Raw genomic sequence first — 14783 nt, forward strand, 5'->3', positions numbered from 1 at the left:
GGGGGAAAGAGATGGGGGGGAAAGAGATGGGGGGGGAAAGAGATGGGGGGGGAAAGAGATGGGGGGGAAAGAGATGGGGGGGGAAAGAGATGGGGGGGGAAGAGATGGGGGGGGAAAGAGATGGGGGGGAAAAGAGATGGGGGGGGAAAAGAGATGGGGGGGGAAAGAGATGGGGGGGGAAAGAGATGGGGGGGAAAGAGATGGGGGGGGAAAGAGATGGGGGGGGAAAGAGATGGGGGGGGAAAGAGATGGGGGGGAAAGAGATGGGGGGGGAAAGAGATGGGGGGGGAAAGAGATGGGGGGGGAAAGAGATGGGGGGGGAAAGAGATGGGGGGGGAAAGAGATGGGGGGGAAAGAGATGGGGGGAAGAGATGGGGGGGAAGAGATGGGGGAAGAGATGGGGGAAGAAGAGATGGGGGGGGGGAAGAGATGGGGGGGGAAAGAGATGGGGGGGGAAAGAGATGGGGGGGGAAAGAGATGGGGGGGAAGGGGATGGGGGGGGAAGGGGATGGGGGGGATGGGGATGGGGGGGGGAGGAAAGGAGATGGGGGGGGAGGAAAGGAGATGGGGGGGAGGAAGGAGGATGGGGGGGGGGAGGAAGGAGAGGGGGGGGGGGAGGAAAGGAGATGGGGGGGCGACGGAGAAAGGGGAGGGAGGCTGAATGGGCCGGGCCCAAGACTTCGGGCAGGGCCTGTCCCCAGCACCAGATTTACAGGTAGCTGGCGTTGGGTCGGGTCGGGTCGGGGGGAGGGAAGGAGAGGGAGGTCAGGTCGGGGGGAGGGAGGTCAGGTCGGGTCCGGTCCAGAGGCAGGGGGGAAGCGTGAGTCGGGTCGGGGGAGTGGGAGTCGGGTCGGGGGTGGGGAGCGGGAGTCGGGTCGGGTCCTGGGGGGGGAGCGGGAGTCGGGTCGGGTCGGGAGGAAGCAGGAGCTGGCCGTGGGAGGCAGCCTTATTCACGCAGCCCCAGTGAGCCCATTCGGCCAGGGCGAGGGGCTGCGTGCTTCGGCCCCTCCCAGTTTTGGGCGCCTGGAGCTACTGCACATGCGCGCCCACTGTAGAGGTCCCGGCACTGTTTTCAGCGCAGGGAACTGGCTCCGCCCCCCGCTGCGTTGCGCCGAGCTGCAAACGACCTGCAGGGAGCTGGAGAATCTGGAGGGTTTTTTTAGGCGCACTTTGTGGCGTGAAAAACGGGAGTCCAGGTCGGGACTGCGCCGTTCTAGGCGCGGCTCGAAACTTGGGCCCATAGGGCCTGAATTTGTGGCCCCTACGGGCGAGTACAAGGTGCACACGTGCCTGTAGGGGCCACGCAAGTTGCGGGTTTAGGTACGCGAAACGCATGTGCCTAAACCCGGAACCTGCGATCTGTCAAGAATCCTCTTAACAGACCATGCATATCCAGAGGAAAAGGGCCTCCGCAGGTGGAGAACTTCTGCCCAGCGAATGCCCTTGAAATTCTTACCAGCATAAGAAAAAAATTCAAAAAAATACATTTTTGTATAAAATATTTAATTAAATTGCATATTAATTAATTTTAAATATGTAATGAGTTTTTATAAATTTACTTAATGTGTTTGTGTGTATTCCAATTCATACTTATGGCAGCTCTGTAGAAATGGAACTCACCATAAGTATGAATGGGAATACTTCCATTTTGATTGGTTGGACCAGCCGAAGTGATCCCAGGGACGTGTACGAAGCACATACGTTCCAGGAATATGTGGGCCTCTACGCAGGCCTTCACATAGAGGCCCAGGACCACAAGTCTCCTAACCGCTGGGACCATCAGATACTTTCATCGAAATTTTTGTGATCGGAGGCCGTGGGAAGCCTCCGACCGCAAATTCTGCGCCATTATTTCAGTGAGCGAGTGTTAAATCTATGGAACAGACTGTCCAGGGAGATGTGTGGAAGTAGATAGTGTTGATTCATTCAAATGTACATCAGATAGATAAATTTCAGAAAATAATATTTTAGGATACACAATATGGGTAATTTAAGACATGACAAGTGTACCATTCTTGGGAAGACCAGGTGACTTTGGACCTATGGTTTCCAAAGTTTTCTACCAAGGTGAGCGGGAGTGGGGGATGGGTTCCTTGCCTCATGTCTGGGTTTGTTGTAGACTCATTGATAGAGACTGATCGCCATGATTCGTCAACAACACCATTATTGTTGTATCATGTGACTAACAGGATGGTAGGTGAACTAGATGGACTGTGCTCTTTTTCATCGAGCAATTTCCATGTTCCCAAGATAAAATGCAGTTTTGAATTAGTTTTGCAGTTTGGAGAAGATTTGTGTTTTTACCATGCAATTCTTTTTTAATGCACAACATAATATGTGTTTAATAATTTAAAAACTACTATACATTCATTTTTATTTTTGTACAGCCTAGAAAATTGATGGTTTCAAAAGGATCTTAAGGCCTTTTCAATCTTCTCTGCTTTAAAATTGAGAAAAGGCAATTTTCAAATTTTGTTTTCTGCCCCAAATTTAAACACACATTATTAAATTTAGGTATACATCATTTCTGTCTGTCATCAGATTTCTGTATTTTTCTATATTTCCTATAACAGATCTTTTTCATTCTACTAGGTGTTTGAGCTTGTGAAATCAAAAATGCATATAGTCTTAGTTACAGCTTAGGAATTAGCCTGTTGATAGCAGAATAAAATCTGAATAAATGTTATCATGTTGTACACTTGCGACAGAGGACTAGCAGCGTGGGCATACTTTAATACAAAATGATGTTGAAGCTAAACTTGCTCTTTATTTCACTACCCTTTCAGCAACAATACAAATTGTATATAGAAATTCATCAATTAGCACTCCAATGTTATTGGTATTAATCTCCACATTTAACAAATTCTTTTATGGACAAGTTCATGCTGCCTATGGTTATCAACACATTTACAGTAAAATAGAGTTCTGATTTAAATTGATCTTGTTTATCAATGAACACAGGAAAATGGCAGAGACTTTGAACAAATATTTTGTATCGGTCTTCACAGTACAAGGCACTAAAAACATCCCAATAGGGGATTATCAGGCGGCTATAGGGAGGAGAAACGTAATACAATCACTATCACTAAAGAAGTAGTACTTGGTAAAATAATGGGACTAAAAGCGGACAAGTCCCCTGGACCTGGTGGCTGCAGAGATAGTGGATGCACTGGTTGTAATCTACCAAAATTCCCTGGATTCTGGGGAGGTCGCAGCGGACTGGTAAACCACAAATCTAACGCCCCTATTTAAAAAAGGAGGCAGACAGAAAGCAGGAAACTATAGACCGGTTAGCCTAACATCTGTCATTGGGAAAATGCTGGAGTCCATTACTAAGGAAGCAGTAGCAGGACAGTTAGAAAAACATAATTCAATCAAGCAGAGTCAGCATGGTTTTATGAAAGGGAAATCATGTTTGACAAATTTGCTGGAGTTCTTTGAGGATGTAACGAGCAGGGTGGATAAGGGGGAACCAGTGGATGAGGAGGACACACAAAATCTGCAAAGGGATACAGACAGTCTAAGTGAGTGGGCAAAAATTTGGCAGATGGAGTATAATGTATGAAAATGTGAGGTTATCCACTTTGGCAGAAAAAATAAAAAAGCAAATTATAATTTAAATGGAGAATTTGACAATAACTTGCATATGTATATAAGAGCACTTCTCATATGGAACAATATCACAGAGCATTTTGCAAGGGGAGCAGATGGGGCACTAAGCAGGAATTGAATGAACTGAGGCTGAAAACTGACGGCACAAAGGGAATATTCAAAGCAGGTTAACAGGCAACAAGGTCAGATGATCTTGGCTTCCAGAGAAAAAGAGCATAGCATCTGAAAGATCATCTGCAATGGTGGAGTGGAAGGAGCAGGAAGGAAGTAGTAATCCAGAGACAAAATAGAAAGTGCTCATTTGTAATAATGACTGATTTAAGTCCCTGGTATTTACATCCAAAACTGACAAACATTGCTGCTATTCACCAGGAAGACTGCATCATGATATAGCTGCCCAAATATCACTAACATAGAATCATATATTTTATTCTGCAATATGCCCAGGTGAAAAACAATTAACCATAAATCTAAATCATAATGCATACATTTTTCAGAGATGAAAGACATAAAAACAACTTACATTTATGTATCATCGGATATAGGCGTGATGAAAACAGACACCGAGCTCGGAAGTAAGAGACTAAACGGGTGATGGAAGTCCAGGTCAAAGAGAAGGGATTTGAGGAGCTTCTTTGGGCCCAAATTTCCCCATGAGTTGCACCATTTCTTTTGGTGTAACTTGATTTTTCTGGGGTATCTTTTTGGCCATTTGATTTGCGACAGTATAAGTGAGTTAGTTAGGTTTTTTGAGGTCAGTTTTTTTTTCCAAAAGGGGGCGTTCCAAGCCACTTACACCATTTATGCTAATTTGGCCAGAAAAAAGTTGTACTAAACTAACTTAGGGCAGCGTATGTGTCCACTTTTGTCCGTACAGAAAGACCTTACTTACAGTTAAGGAATCGGCGCAAGTAACTACATTTAAAGCACCACCAAGCACCAAACAAAGCACAAAAAGTAATAAGCAATTAATTAACAAATAAAATAGAAGGCACCCTGCACCTAAAGGACCAAGACCAAAGTAATAAGCAATCAATAAATAATAAAAAAAAATAGAAGGAACCCTGCACCTAAAGCACCAAAATCAATCAGTAAATAACAAATAAAAAATAGAAGTCCTACCTTAGGGAAAGCAGCGGGCCGCCGATGAGGGAGCCCATTCGGCCATGGCTAGGGATGGCGTGCTTTGGTTCCTCCCACACAGCCTGCGGCGCGCGTTTGCCGAAACGGCCTGCCAGGAGTTACTGCACATGCGCGCAAACTCTAGCGCGCATGTGCAGAGGTCCCAGCACAGTTTTCAGCGCTGGGGCCTAGCTCCACCCCCCTCTCTTTCTTCTGCACCATGCCAGCTCCACAGACAGCCCGAGAATCAGCCATGATCGCACGGATTTTTTTTGGCACTGCTTCTGATGTAAAATGTCGACGGAGGGCTCGGAGGTGCACTGAAAAAACAGGAGGGCCAAATTTGGGCTCAATAAAAGGATAGGGAGGTGCAGACAGGGCGGGGAGGGGGAGGGGGAGGGGTTGGGGTATTCTGTGTTGGAGGCCAGAGTCAGGAGGAAAGTAGTATTTGGGAAGAGATATATATCGATCTCGAGTCTTGAAAATTCGAAAACCCAGCATTCACAGCCCAGAAGTTTCCACTACCCTCTTCACTCCTAAATTTCTTAGCTCTAATTTTAATTATTAGGACCCCTTATTATAGATTCCCCTACCAGAGGAAATAGTTTCCCTGTATGTAGCCTATCGAATCCCTTTATTATTTTAAGAACCTTGATTAGATCACCCCTCAATCTTCTAAGCTGAAGGGAATAAAGCCAAGTTTATCCAACCTGTCCTCATAACCTTAATCATTATGGTGAATCGGCACTAAAATGCTTCGAAGACTTTGAGGTGCACCCAAAATTGAGCCGTACTTCAGATGGTGTCTATACAACTAAAGCACCACTTCCTCTCCTTTGAGATATTGGACAACATTCCGTTAGCATAATTATTTTTGTTCCTGTCCACTAGCTTTTAGTGATTTTGTGTACATAGATACCCAAATCTCTCTGCTCCTCAATAGTTCCTATTTTCTCATCATTAAGAAAATATTCCGATGTGTCTTATTGGAATGTAAAGTGGATGACTTCACACTTCCCCATCTGCTATAGTTTTGCCCACTAACTTAGTCTGTCTAAGTCCCTTTGTATGACCATTTGCTTCCATCTGCACAACTTACTATGCCTCCTAACTTAGTGTCCTTTGCAAATATGGATATATGACTCTCTACACCTTTATCATGGATACATATGGTGAAAAGCAGATCCCTGGATAACACCACTTGTCATGTACTGACAATCAGAATACTTTTCCTACTTTCCGTCTCCTCTCTCTCAACCAATTACCAACCCATGTCATAAGGTTATCTCGAATTCCATGCCTTTTCATTGTTGCTTTTAATAACAGGTCAGAAAGAGGAAGGAGCCAAAGATAGATCCTTCGTCGACCCCATTGGTGATGGTGTAAGGGGTGAAGAGAAGCTATTGATGGAAAAGCATTGCTTGCACTCAGATAGGTAGGAATGGAAGGGAAGTAGACAACAGAGAAGGGCCATTGGAGAAGGATGGTCTGGAGAACCATATAGAATGCTGCAGAAAGGTTGAGGTGGCCAATTTAGGGAGAGTGTATTATCCTGGCATGCAAGGTGTTGTTTATGGTCTTCACTGTAGCTATTTTGGTGTTGAGAATGGTGGAAGCAGACTGGATGGGTCTACTACCCATCTACTTAAACTGTTCTTCCTTGCCTCCTCCACAATTACCTCCACCAACAAGTGCAAAGAGTTCATTGAATTCTGTGTCATCAAGAAAGATCTTCCATTCAGCTACCTCTGCTGCTTTCTCCCCCTGGCCTTGCCCACCAAGGTCTCCTGTCTTCGACCTGAACCCTCGTATTCTCTCTAGTTTCTCTCCTATCTTTCCCCTTGCCCTCTCCAAGCTCATCACATCCATAAGATCCACTTCCTGCTGCCTTGACCCCATTCCCACTAAACTGCTAAATACCCAATTTCCCTTAATGGCTCCCATGCTAGCTGACATTGTAAATGGTTCCCTCTCTTCATGCTTTGTCCCCATCTCCATCAAAATCAACATCACCTTCCTCCTCAAAAACAGCACCTCTGTCCTTGTAAATTACCTCTCCATTTCCCTTTCCTACGCACAATACTGGAGTGTGCAGTTGTCTCCCAAATGCGGGTCCATCTCATCTACCATTAGGCTTTACAACCCTCACCAAAATGGCCCTAACCAAAATCATAAATAACATTCCCTGTAACTGTGACCAGGGTGCACAGTCTCTCTTTGACCTCTGCATCCTTTCATCATCCTCCAATACATCTCCTTCATGATCCGACTCAGTGAGATTGCCCCAACTTGGTTCAAATCATTGCTAAAGCATCTCCATAAATGGCTTCTCTTCCCGCCCCACACCATTAACTCGAGTCACCCAAGGTTCCATACTTGGCACCCTCATCTTCCTTATCTACATGCCGTCCTTTGGTGGCATCATCTGTAGACATGGGATCAGGTTTCATGTATGGCAATGACACTCAGATCTACCTCTCTAACATCTCTCTCAACCCCTCCACTAACTCTATGCAGTCAACTGCTTGTGCAACATACAGTCTTGCATGAGCCACAATTTCTTCAGCTAAACATCGGGGAAACCAAAACCATGGTCTTCAGCGCTTGCCCAAAACTTTGTACGCATGCCACCGGCTCCATCACCTTCCTGATTGAATCAGATTGTTCATTACCTCAGCATTCTTTTCGACCCAGATTTGAGCTTCCTGCCCCATATCCTCTCCATCACAAAGACTACCTACTTCCAATGCTAACACCTCCACCGCTACCTGTCCATCTGTCGCTGACACGTTCATCCATGCCTCCCATCCTCTACCCTCTGTAAACTTCAGATCATCCAAACTTTGCTGCCCATGTGGTATTCCACACCAAGTTCCACTCACCCCATTACCCCTGTCCTTGCTACATTGGCTCCCAGTTCCCAACACCTCAAGTTTAAAATTCATGTACTTGTATTTAAATCTGTAGTTTCTCCCAATCTTTGTAACCTTTGCCAGCCTTATAATCCCCACTCCACTCTACCCTTAACTCTGTTTCTCCAACTCTAGCTCTTGCGGATTTCCCCTCCACCCTTTGGTCCATCATTGGCGGCCATGCCTTCAGGTATATTAGGCCACATGCTCTGAATTTCCCTCCCTAAACCCCTTTACCTCTCCACCTTATAACCCACCTTTTTGACAAAGCTTTTTGTTACCCCTCCTGCTGACTGCTTCTTTGGCTGAGCATCCATTTTGTTTATTGCACCTCCTTGAAGCACCTTGGGACATGTATTCATGTTAAAGGTTTTATATAAATGCCAGTTGCTGCTGTTGAACAGGGATTGCTCACCAAATCTTGCACATTTAGACCTCTGCAACCTTGACATGCCCTGAACTGTACTGCAGCACTTAGCAATTTTTCTCCATTTAAATTATAATTTGCTTTTCTATTTTTTCTGCCAAAGTGGATAACTTCACATTTTCCCACATTATACTCCATCTGCCAAATTTTTGCCCACTCACCTTAGCCTGTCTATATCCCTTTGCAGATTTTGTGTGTCCTCCTCACAATTTGCTTTCCCACCCATCTTTGTATCATCAGCAAACTTGGCTACATTACACTCGGTCCCTTCATCCAAGTCATAAATATAGATTGTAAATAGTTGAGGCCCCAGCACCAATGCCTGCGGCACCCCACTAGTTATTGTTTGCCAACCGGAAAATGACCCGTTTATCCCGACTCTCTGTTTTCTGTTAGTTAGCCAATCCTCTATCCATGCTAATATATTACCCCTAACCCCGTGAACTTTTAGCTTTTATGTGGCACCTTATCGAATGCCTTCTGAAAATCCAAATACATCACATCCACTTGTTCCCCCTTATCCACCCTCCTCAAAAAACTCCAGCAAATTTGTCAAATATAATTTCCCTTTCATAAAACCATGCTGACTCTGCTTGATTCAATTATGTTTTTCTAAATGTCCTGCTACTGCTTCCTTAATAATGGACTCCAGCATTTCCCCATCGACAGATATTAGGCTAATCGGTCTATAGTTTCCTGCTTTCTGTCTGCCTCCTTTTTTTAAATACGGGCATAACATTTGCAGTTTTCCAATCCGTTGGGACCTTCCCAGAATCCAGGGAATTTTGGTAGATTAGAAACATAGAAACATAGAAACATAGAAACATAGAAAATAGGTGCAGGAGCAGGCCATTCAGCCCTTCTAGCCTGCACCGCCATTCAATGAGTTCATGGCTGAACATGAAACTTCAGTACCCCCTTCCTGCTTTCTCGCCATAACCCTTGATCCCCCGAGTAGTAAGGACTTCATCTAACTCCCTTTTGAATATATTTAGTGAATTGGCCTCAACTACTTTCTGTGGTAGAGAATTCCACAGGTTCACCACTCTCTGGGTGAAGAAGTTTCTCCTCATCTCGGTCCTAAATGGCTTACCCCTTATCCTCAGACTGTGACCCCTGGTTCTGGACTTCCCCAACATTGGGAACATTCTTTCTGCATCTAACCTGTCTAAACCCGTCAGAATTTTAAACGTCTCTATGAGGTCCCCTCTCATTCTTCTGAACTCCAGTGAATACAAGCCCAATTGATCCAATCTTTCTTGATAGGTCAGTCCCGCCATCCCGGGAATCAGTCTGGTGAACCTTCGCTGCACTCCCTCAATAGCAAGAATGTCCTTCCTCAAGTTAGGAGACCAAAACTGTACACAATACTCCAGGTGTGGCCTCACCAAGGCCCTGTACAACTGTAGCAACACCTCCCTGCCCCTGTATTCAAATCCCCTCGCTATGAAGGCCAACATGCCATTTGCTTTCTTAACCGCCTGCTGTACCTGCATGCCAACCTGCATTACAACCAATGCATCCACTATCTCTGCAGCCACTTCTTTTAGGACCCTCGGATGCAAGCCAGCGGGTCCAGGGGACTTGTCTGCTTTTAGTTCCATTATTTTCCTGAGCACTACTTCTTTAGTGATAGTGATTGTATTAAGTTCCTCCCTCCCTATAGCCCCTTGATTATCCCCCATTAGAATGTTTTTAGTGAAGGCCAATACAAAATATTGACGATACAGAGGTCTCCAGTGACCTGACTGGAAGGAACTGGAACTGTAGAAACTTGGTCACCTTCATTAGCACTGACAAGGTCTTGCGCGAGGTAGACAGCTGTTTCAGGTCTGTGGAGTATCTCACAGAGATGATCAATTTCTTCCCTGGTGAAGCGCAGTCTACGCATGCACAGCTCCTGCAGCTGTGCCTCAAATGACAATTGTTCCCTGTAGGCTCTTGGTTCAGTCTCTGGCCATAGTGCCTCATGCAATGGATCTGCTCCCTCTGTTCCTCCTCCAGGCTGTCCATGATAATCAAGGACAGGGGAATGGCCAGTGGATAGACCATTACAATGCTTTCACCTTCCAACATGTAGATACAGGTGGGGCTCTGCAAGTAATTGTCTTCAGACACTAAGAAGACTCTGAATGGCAAAACTGGAAAGAATATACTGCCAAAACTGAAAGAATTATTAAAAGAAAACGGAGAATAATTTCCAGACTGCTGGGATAAGGTTCCACAGCTTTACTGGTTCCTTTGTTGGCCTCCCAGGCTGAGAGTCATATGAGAGCTGTAAATCACATCAATGCCAAGTCACTCGTACCATTATTCTTCAGCCGAAGTGGTTGCGGCAGATATTACAAAGTAAATTCTGGCAATAGGCGACATGAACTAACTTTTAACAGCTCAGATGAAGCTATTGGCAAAGCGGCGAAAATGATGTCCCAGCAAATTATGGAGCACTGCAAATAATGGTATCACTTACACTAGTGTGTCCTGGAACTTTTACGTATTAATAATGGTGCTGCCATTAATAACTCATTACTTTGATGCAAGGTTCCAGCAACTTCAGGCACATCAAGTCTCGAAAAGACTGACTTAGCAAAGGAATAGTTCATTTGTTTTATACTTGAAATGATCTAGAAAATTAGCAATATTTTTCTTACCTGAGACCCTCCAGCAACTGGCACCAAACATGTAAAAAGATTGGCAATAACATTTTCCAAGTTCACATGGAGACTGTCGACATACACCGTATAAACGAGGCCAAGGCAAGCCTAAAAAGTGAGGATAGTGGTTAATTTTCATATAGTTAATTTGAAAAAATGTCTCCAAAACAATACTAAACACCATCTTTCAGATGCAACATTTAGCCGAGGCCCCGTCAGCTCTCTTAGGTGGACGTAAAAAATCCCATGGCACTATTTCAAAGAAGAGCAGGGGAGTTATCCCCAGTGTCCTGGCCAATATTTATCCCTCAAACCTAACAAAGCAGATTATCTGGTCATTATCACATTGCTGTTGTGGGAGCTTGCATAATTGGCTGCCACGTTTCCTACATTACAACAGTGACTACACTTCAAAAGTACTGAACTGGCTGTAAAATGCTTCGGAACGTCCAGAGGTCGTGAAAGGCGCTATATAAATGCAAAACTTTCTTTCTTTACCATGTACAACCCAATTTGATTTTATCATAATCTTTAATCCTGTCCTAAACAGAGATTCACTGAGCTCTTTCTTTAAAAAAATATTAATTGCATATCTTCCACATTTCCACAAATGTGCTGAGGGGACAGGAACCCTTTCTACTTCAGTCTAGTTAGTTACATTGCATCGAACCAGAGTTTTGTCCACATCACTACAATCCATGTTTATTGATTTTTATTGTTTTCCATCCAATTAGTTAATTTTTTATTAATTCTTTGTAACTTAATCTTCTTTATAAGTCTCACTAAATTGATATCACATTAAAAATGTGTTCAAACAAAGTTATAGAAAAGGAAGGCCGTGTGGCTCATCTCAGCATGTCCATTGAGAAAAAATCCTATAGTCCCACCATTATGGTATCCGATCAATTCCAAGGTTTTGCCTTCATTACTCTGTTGATCATCCTTTGTGCAAAGAAAAACTTCCTGATATCAATCACAAATTTGCCTTTTACTATTTTGAATCAGTGTCCCATCTTCCTGTCATGTTTTAATTTGAATTAGTATTCTGAATTTAGCTTTATCATTTAATATTGTATATGCGTCAAAATACAAGATGACATTAATAACCCTACAGAATAAACGTGTAATTGGCAAACTAATTTCAATATAGATAAGTACATGAGGCGATACATTTTGGTAGGAAGAATAAGGATGCCACATACTGCTTAATCTAAAAACAAGCACTGGGGTTCATTTCTAGAGGAACAGAATTGAAAAGCAGAGAAGTTATGTTAAACTTGTAAGGAAACTTGGTTAGACCACACGGAGTACTGTGCACAGTTCTGGTCTCCATGTTATAAAAAGGATATAGAGGCATTAGCGAAGGTATAAAAAAAGATTCAGAAGGATGATAGTACGAGAATTGAGAGGTTGTAACTACCAGGAAAGACTGAACAAGCTAGAGCTCTTTTCTCTGGATAGAGGTCTTTTAGATAATGAAAGGGTTTGATAAGGTAGCATGGAGAAAATGTTTCCACTTGTGGGGAGACCAAAACTAGAGGTCATAAATATTAATCCAATGGGGAATTCAGAAGCAACGTCTTTACCCAAAGAGTGGTCAGAATGTGGGACTCTATCACAAGGAATAACAGATGCATTTAAAAGAAAGCTAGATAAACACATGAAGGAGAAAGGAATAGAAGGGTATGCTGATAGTGTTAGATGAAGAAGGATGATAGGAGGCTTGTGTGGAGCATAAGAGCTCCTCCCAGAGTCATAATGCGAATTCCGCCTACTAAGGGGCACAACGGACATGATCTTCACCGTGCGACAAATCCAAGAAAGATGTAGGGGGCTGCATCAACCGCTGTACATGGCTTTCTTTGATCTCACAAAGGCCTTCGACTCTGTCAACCGAGGGATTACAGAAAGAGAAAATAGGTGCAGGAGTAGGCCATTCGACCCTTCGAGCCTGCACCACTATTCAATAAGATCATGGCTGATCATTCACCTCAGTACCCCTTTCCTGCTTTCTCTCCGTACCCCTTTCCTGCTTTCTCTCCATATCTCTTGATCCCTATAGCCATATGGGCCATATCTAACTCCCTCTTGAATATATCCAATGAACTGGCAACAACAACTCTCTGCAGTAGGGAATTCCACAGGTTAACAACTCTCTCAGTGAAGAAGTTTCTCCTCATCTCAGCCCTAAATGGCTTACCCCTTATCCTCAGACGATGTCCCCTGGTTCTGGACTTCCTCAACATCGGGAACATTCTTCCTGCATCTAACCTGTCCAATCCCGTCAGAATTTTATATGTTTCTATGAGATCCCCTCTCATCCTTCTAAACTCCAGTGAATACAGGCCCAGTCGATCCAGTCTCTCCTCATATGTCAGTCCTGCCATCCCGGGAATCAGTCTGGTGAACCTTCGCTGCACTCCCTCAATCGCAAGAACGTCCTTCCTCAGATTAGGAGACCAAAACTGAACACAATATTCCAGCTGAGGCCTCAGTAAGGCCCTGTACAACTGCAGTAAGACGTCCCCTGCTCCTATACTCAAATCCCCTAGCTATGAAGGTCAACATACCATTTGCCTTTTTCACCGCCTGCTGTACCTACATGCCAACTTTCAATGAATGATGTACCATGACACCCAGGTCTCGTTGCACCTCCCCTTTTCCTAATCTGCCACCATTCAGATAATACTCTGCCTTCGTGTTTTTGCCACCAAAGTGGATAACCTCACATTTATCCACATCATACTGCATCTGCCACGCATTTGTCCACTCACCTAACCTGTCTAAGTTACCCTGCAGCCTCTTAGCATCCTCTTCACAGCTCACACCGCCACCCAGCTTAGTGTCATCTGCAAACTTGGAGATATTAGACTCAATTCCCTCATCCAAATCATTAATGTATATTGTAAATAGCTGGGGTCCCAGCACTGAGCCCTGCAGCACCCCACTAGTCACTGCCTGCCATTCTGAAAAGGAACCGTTTATCCCGACTCTCTGCTTCCTGTCTGCCAACCAGTTCTCTATCAACGTCAGTACATTACCCCCAATACCATGTGCTTTAATTTTGCACACTAATCTCTTGTGTGGGACCTTGTCAAAAGCCTTTTGAAAGTCCAAATACACCACATCCACTGGTTCTCCCTTGTTCACTCTACCAGTTACATCCTCAAAAAATTCTAGAAGATTTGTCAAGCAGGATTTCCCTTTCATAAATCCATGCTAACTTGGACCGATCCCGTCACTGCTTTCCAAATGTGCTGCTATTTCATCTTTAATAATTGATTCCAACATTTTCCCTACTACTGATGTCAGGCTAACCGGCCTATAATTACCCGTTTTCTCTCTCCCTCACTTTTTTTTTTAAAAAGTGGTGTTACATTAGCTACCCTCCAGTCCACAGGAACCGATTCAGAGTCGATAGACTGTTGGAAAATGATCACCAATGCATCCACTATTTCTAGGACTACTTCCTTAAGTACTCTGGGATGCAGACTATCAGGCCCCGGGGATTTATCGGCCTTCAATCCCATCAATTTCCCTAACACAATTTCCCACCTAATAAGGATTTCCTTCAGTTCCTCCTTCTCACTAGACCCTCGGTCAACTAGTATTTCCGGAAGGTTATTTGTGTCTCACTCCGTGAAGACAGAACCAAAGTATTTGTTTAACTGGTCCGCCATTTCTTTGTTCCCCATTATAAATTCACCTGAATCTGACTGCAAGGGACCTACGTTTTGTTGGTCCCTTGCAGTGGAGTACCCTTCTCAAATTCGGCTGCCCTCACAAATTTGTCACCATCCTCTGCCTGCTTCACGATGACATGCAAGCCGTGATTCTTACCAATGGATCCACCAGAGACACAATACAAGTGCAGACCAGGGTCAAGCAAGGCTGTGTCATCGCACCAACGCTCTTACAGAAGAACGAACATAAGAAATAGGAACAGAAGTAGGCCATACGGCCCCTCGAGCCTGTTCCGCCATTCAATAAGATCATGGCTGATCTGATCATGGACTCAGCTCCACTTCCCCGCCCATAACCCCTTATCGTTTAAGA

At 44.3% G+C, this 14783-nt stretch overlaps 1 protein-coding gene across 1 annotated transcript in view; it reads right to left on the bottom strand.

Moving 5' to 3' along the window:
* The window catches only part of sbf2 (SET binding factor 2), a 715543-nt gene that overhangs the window by 370845 nt on the left and 329915 nt on the right, over window positions 1–14783 (bottom strand). The window contains exons 5-6 of the mRNA XM_070898748.1: window positions 10725–10835; window positions 7884–7990 (exon numbers count right to left, since the gene is read on the bottom strand). Of these exons, the coding sequence (XP_070754849.1) occupies window positions 7884–7990; window positions 10725–10835 (218 nt within the window). The remainder of the gene's footprint in view (window positions 1–7883; window positions 7991–10724; window positions 10836–14783) is intronic.

Source organism: Pristiophorus japonicus, chromosome 14, assembly GCF_044704955.1.
Source record: "Pristiophorus japonicus isolate sPriJap1 chromosome 14, sPriJap1.hap1, whole genome shotgun sequence".
Classification (NCBI taxonomy): Eukaryota; Metazoa; Chordata; class Chondrichthyes; family Pristiophoridae; genus Pristiophorus; species Pristiophorus japonicus.